At 60.5% G+C, this 5,592-nt stretch overlaps 1 protein-coding gene across 4 annotated transcripts in view; it reads right to left on the bottom strand.

Moving 5' to 3' along the window:
- The window catches only part of ZNF853 (zinc finger protein 853), a 6,243-nt gene extending 1,431 nt beyond the window's left edge, over window positions 1-4,812 (bottom strand). Inside the window, exons 1-4 of one of the 4 annotated variants that reach the window (XM_073886283.1) lie at window positions 4,501-4,812; window positions 4,164-4,258; window positions 3,629-3,751; window positions 1-984 (exon numbers count right to left, since the gene is read on the bottom strand). The exon at window positions 1-984 is cut by the window's left edge and continues 756 nt beyond it. In XM_073886283.1, coding sequence (XP_073742384.1) covers window positions 1-984; window positions 3,629-3,713 — 1,069 coding nt within the window. In that variant the 5' untranslated portion in view covers window positions 3,714-3,751; window positions 4,164-4,258; window positions 4,501-4,812. Of the gene's footprint in view, window positions 985-3,628; window positions 3,770-4,163; window positions 4,259-4,500 lie in introns of all 4 variants that reach the window. The other 3 variants (XM_073886284.1, XM_073886282.1, XM_073886281.1) reach the window with 3 other exon arrangements.
- Window positions 4,813-5,592: the final 780 nt, after the last annotated feature.

Below are 5,592 nucleotides of genomic sequence, written 5' to 3'. Positions count from 1 at the left end.
GCAGGTGCTGCTGCTGCTGCTGTAACTGGTCCTGCCGCAGGTGCTGCTGCTGCTGTAACTGGTCCTGCTGCTGCTGCTGCTGCTGCTGTAACTGTTCCTGCTGCAGGTGCTGCTGCTGCTGCTGTATCTGTTCCTGCCGCAGATGCTGCTGCTGCTGTAACTGTTCCTGCCGCAGGTGCTGCTGCTGCTGCTGTGACTGGTCCTGCTGCAGGTGCTGCAGCTGCTGTGACTGGTCCTGCTGCAGGTGCTGCTGCTGCTGTGACTGGTCCTGCTGCAAGTGCTGCTGCTGCAGCTGCTGTGACTGTTCCTGCTGCAGGTGCTGCAGCTGCTGTGACTGGTTCTGCTGCAGGTGCTGCTGCTGCTGTAACTGTTCCTGGTGCAGGTGCTGCTGCTTCTGCTGCTGTAACTGGTTCTGCTGCAGGTCCTGCTGCTGCTGTAACTGGTCCTGCTGCAGGTGCTGCAGCTGCTGTAACTGTTCCTGCTGCAGGTCCTGCTGCTGCTGCTGCTGTAACTGTCCCTGCTGCAAGTCCTGCTGCTGCTGCTGTAACTGGTCCTGCTGCAGGTCCTGCTGCTGCTGCTGCTGTAACTGGTCCTGCTGTTGTAACAGTTTCTGCTGTTGCTGCCACCGTTGTTGCTCCTGCACTTGCTGCTCCTGTGTTTGTTCCTGCCCTTGCACCAGCTGCAGTTGTGGTCTCAGCTGCTCAGGGGGCACAGGGTGGGGTGTTCCCTGCAGGTCCTTGTTTTGTTGAGGCAGCTGGCCTTGCCCATCTTGCTGCTGCAATTCTAGCTGCTGTCCTGACGGCTGGCTTTGTGTTTGCTGCTCTGGCTGCAGCTCTAACTGTTGCAGTTGCAACTCCTGCTGTCCGGGCTGTGCTTCCTCGGCGAGCTCCCCGGCCCCCATCGGGGCTGAGCTTGTTGGCCGCGGTGGGCTGCCGTTCTCCTGAGCCTCTTCTTCCTCTTGACTCTCACCCGCACCGCTGCCACCTGTAGTGGAAATGGCAGGAAGCCAGGAGAGAAAGATCTACAGGCAGCTCTCGGGGTCAGGCCCCCACGCCCTCCCCGCTTACCCTGTCCCACGGACAGCCACTCTAGGACACACTGGTGAGCTCTCAGCAGGGACCCAAAAGCACTGGGTCAATTGGCCATGGCAGCGTGGCAGAAACTGAAATGCCCAGAGGTGTGGGGCTGGCTTAGAAATGTGCCCGAAAGACTGCGGGTCGCATCACTCTGGACCCTGGCTCTCCCACCTCTCCTCTGGGCCTTCCTCCACACAGCCTCCATGCTTAGATCTTGGCAGTGACAAGAGTCTGGGTGTCTGGGGCTCCCCAACACCATTCTCCGAGAAGTCTCTGGGACTTAATTACCATCCAGTGGGAATCAGCGAACAAGCCACTCGGACAGCTAAGCCACAAGCCCACGCTGAACTCTGACCTCAGTTAGGGTCACACCTTAAATAAGGGAGAACTTGCCTTCTCTGTAAATAATAAAGAATCTCTGTAAAGCTGCCTGAAGTATTACCACAGGTGGTTTCTAAAAGTCCCTGAAGTGTCAGAGAGAGCACGAGGTTTCCAGCAGGAAGTCCTCAGATCAGGCCCTAATTCTACCACTTAGCTGCTGTCAGCCTCCTACAGCCTCAGAGGCCTCCCTGTCAGTAACAGCCTCAGGATACCCACACCTCCAGCTTCATGGGTGAAGCCTCTAGAATGAGGCAGGTGCTTGACAAATCCCTCTCCCTCTGGGTTAGGAAATTAGTTTGCAAACTGACGGACAGTTTGGAAATACCGAGGACACAACTAGCCCTGTGTGAAACAGCCTCGAGACGGGACGTGTTGGAGACTGTTAGTCTGGAACGGAAAGGACTAACTCCACAGGCCCACGTCAGCACGGTGACCGGCCAGTTAAGTGACCTCTGGGAACCTGAGTTTCCCTGTCTGCAAAAGGAGATCGACCCTTCTCAGGGACACAGCGAGAATTCGAGGGGTACAGGTGCAGCTCAGCGTTGTGCAGGTGTAGAGTAACCCCTGCCACCTATGCGTCACTCCATTGTTACGTGTCACTCTGCACAATAGCCTCGTGTCGTTTCTTGTTTCGAGCATTTATACTGTGTTCTCAGAAAGTCCAAAGAGGCTTGCTCCATTCCCAAGTCCGATTTCAACATTTGTTCTTCCTACTGCCTCATATTTTTCTTTCTTTCTTTCTTTCTTTCTTTCAAGATTTTATTTCTCAGAGAGAGAGAGAGAGAGAGAGAGAGAGCACAAGCAGGGGGAGTGGTAGGCAGAGGGAGAGGCAGGCTCCCTGTGGAGCAAGGAGCCCGATGCGGGACTCGATCCCAGGGCAGACGCTTAACCGACTGAGCCCCCCAGGTGTCCCCAGCCTCATATTTTCAATTTTATAATGGAAAGCAGGGGTTTTATCTATAAAATTTTGCTTTTTGGCCACTTTTCCAGGAGTATATTGATCTAATAAAAGCAAGGGATATCTCCATGTAAATCATTTCCTTTCAGAAAACTATTCCTAATAACGTTTGCTTAGGCTAACGGACAGGTATTTTTCACATACACACTAGCCAGGAGTATGTGCCTGGTGAGCAAAGGCAGCCATGCAAACCTGTCCTCTGTCCCCCAAGCAGGTCTGAGCCACTCCAGCCTCCCGCCACCTCTGAGAGCAGCAGGGACACATCATGCCTCTGTTTGAGTCCTCACATTTCTAGCCCAGCACTTGGCCGTGTGGCCAGTCCTGGCTTCTTGCAGCCACGTCAGCATTTTTAACAATGATGTTTTAGTAAACATTAAGTTCACCTGATGTGTATACGCTTGCAAGGCTTTTCTCGGTCAAATATTTGAGCCGGAAGACCCCTCATTTCATCCACACATCCCCACCCAACCCCTCCAATTTCCTTGGTTCCTTTCATGTTGTTCAACCCTGAGCCAGCCCTCACTTAGTGCCCTCAAAGGACAGAGAGGGAAACTGGCTCCCAGGAGCATGACCACCATTGAAAGTTGGCCCAGAGTGGGTTCCAGAGGGAGAAGGCATCTTGGAAGGTTCTACAGGGCCACATTTGGCTCTGGGCAAAAGGGGAGAAAGATGGATGGAAGCAGAGGTCAGGAAAAGTGGCCAAGGTCAGAGAAGGCCACAGGAAAAAGAGAAGCCAGGGGGCCAATGCCTGGGGCACAAGGGAGAGAGCCCCTGATTTCAATCTGAGAACTTGAGTCTGGAGCCCGGGACAGGTAGGAGGGCAGTGGAGACTACCTGACCACTGGGGACACAGCAGCAGCTCCCAGCCAGCACACATCCGGGGTCCAGGGCATGGGCTGGGAATGTCTGCACTGTCGGGAGCCTGTCACCAGCAAAACCACAGCCTGACGGAGCCGCCTCAGAAAATCCTGAGGCAAACCTGCCAGTGTTACTCCAGGCAGCTGAAGTCAGTTGGCGTGAGTGGTGGCAGCCTGCTCCCCCCGACCCGGAAACCACCAAGTGAGCGCCCTTGCAGACAGCAGGCTGCCCCTCACCCTACACCCCCCTCTCTCTCGGCCACAGCAGGCCTGGGGCTCTGTCAAAAGGTCCTCCAGGGGGCCTGAGGACTATCTCCTACTTTAGGTCAGAGCCACACCCCTCTCAAGCCCCTCACCTGAGAGGGTGCCAGGCCCTGGGCCCCCATCTTCAAGACACCGAAGCTCCAGCACGAAGGTCTCAGTGGCTGCCCCCAGCTCCATCCTGGCGTTCACACCAAGATCCCGGGGGGGCAGCTGTGCTGAGAGGAATGAGGAAGCTGTTCAGGTGAGCAGGAGTGCTGTGAGCCCCCAGCCCCGTGGCACTGACTGCCAGAGAGCCCTCCATCTCCACCCAGGCTGGAAAGGAGGACGGTGCAATCCATAGCTGGGGAAGGGAGGTGCAGGGCTGCCTGGAGGCTCAGCTCCCAGGGCCCATTCATTTGCCCCCCCGACCCCCAGAGGCAGACCTTCCTGTCCCAACTTTGCAGGGCCCACACTCAGCCCCAGGCTTAGGGGCTGCTGGTGCATCTGCTCCTCACTGAGAGCCGACATGGGAACCAGCCTTCACTAGGGAGCTGGAGTCCCACAAGGGACGTTTGAGGAAGTTTGCGGGGAAAAGAGAGACACCTCACATTCCACCGCCCCCTTCAAAGCACTGACAAGTGTGTTCACCTCCCTGGTTTCTTGCCTCCCAGAGCGCTGTTGGGGTTCATCCAGCCTTCCAAGGCCACAAGGAGGCCACAGGTTCCAGATGCCACCTCAGCTCCCTAGGAAGGCAGGTTTCCAGAGCACAACCCATGGAACCAGCTCCAGCCCAGGGGCTCCTGAAGTCCGGAAGGTTCCCCACCTCTCTCCTGCATCCGCTCTGGCCCCTGCAGAGGTGTCCCCACATCTAGTCCTGCCTCCCCTCCTAGCAGGATAACTCCAGCTCCCCTTTGCAGAATCCAGTCCAGAAGCCCTCCAGAGAATGGTCCCCCCCCACCCCGCCCCACCTCCCCGGTGGGCCCACCTGGTGCAGCATTTCCTGCTCTTTACAGCGGCCTCTGCGCTAGGGGAGGTGTGGTCAGCAGCGGCGGGAGAGTGCAGGCCGCTGGCTCCTTCCTGGGGCGCCTCCATCCAGAAAGAGCCGGGGAGGCGCTGGGCCACCGGGGGCCTTTCTGGGCACTGCGGCGGGCCTGTCGCTGTCAGGGCTGTCGAGGTTGCCCTGGGCCAAAAAAGGGGCAGAAGGGAGTTCGCGAGCAGAAGTTGGTGTCGGCGGCCCGGGGAGGGGGCTGGGGGCCGGCCGGGGCGGGGGTCCGGCCCGAGGTCCGCTGGTGGGGGGGGGGGGGGGGGGCCCCGTTCGCGGGCCCGGCGGGGGGGGGGGGTGCAGCCCGGGTCCGGCCGGGGTCCGCCGGCGGCCACAGGTGCCCGGAGCCGGCGGGCGGGGAGCGGCCCGCGCCGGGGTCCCGTTGGCTCGCCCGCCCGCCCGAGCGTGTGTCCGGCCGGCAGCGGGCAGCGGGCAGCGGGCGGCGGGCCGGGCCGGGGGCGGGGGCGGCGGGGCCGGCACAGGAAGTCCCCCCGGCATCCGCATCCTGTCCCCCGCCCGCCACCCGCGCGCCCCGCGCCCCGGCCCCCGCGCCGCCGCCGCCGCCGCTCTAGGCCGCCGCGAGCTCGGTGGGCTTAACCCTTCCCCGCCCGGCCGCTCACCCGCGGGGTGGCGACTGTCGCTGCCCCGGGGGCGGGGGGGGGGGTGCGGCGGGCGAGGCTCCCGGCCCGGGCCCTGCCGCTCCCCGGGGGGCCGGTGCAGCCTCGGGGCGCCCCCCTGGCCCGGGTCCAAGCTGTGGTTCATTAGCACTCCGTTGGAGGACACTCACCTAAAGAGGAGGCCCCAATCCGCCCCCCAGCGGACCCAAAAGAGGCCGCTGCCTCCGCCCGTCGAATCCCTCCTCCTGGAGCCTGGGATGGTGAAGGCAGGGCTGGGGGCGGGCGCGGAGTTTGTGCGCGCTTGGACAGTGGGCTGGAACCCCAGAGGACCAGATGGGGCCGTGGGAGCCACCCTCGTTAACTGAAGGGTTAGCCTGGCTCGCTTCCTCTGTGCACAAGGCCTGCGGTCAGGCCCCCG

The sequence above is a fragment of the Callorhinus ursinus genome, unplaced genomic scaffold, assembly GCF_003265705.2.
Source record: "Callorhinus ursinus isolate GAN/ISIS: 27379988/994484 unplaced genomic scaffold, GSC_fseal_2.0 scaffold70, whole genome shotgun sequence".
Classification (NCBI taxonomy): domain Eukaryota; kingdom Metazoa; phylum Chordata; class Mammalia; order Carnivora; family Otariidae; genus Callorhinus; species Callorhinus ursinus.
Note: the sequence above shows the minus strand (reverse complement) of the source record. Positions and strands in the feature narration are given on the sequence as shown.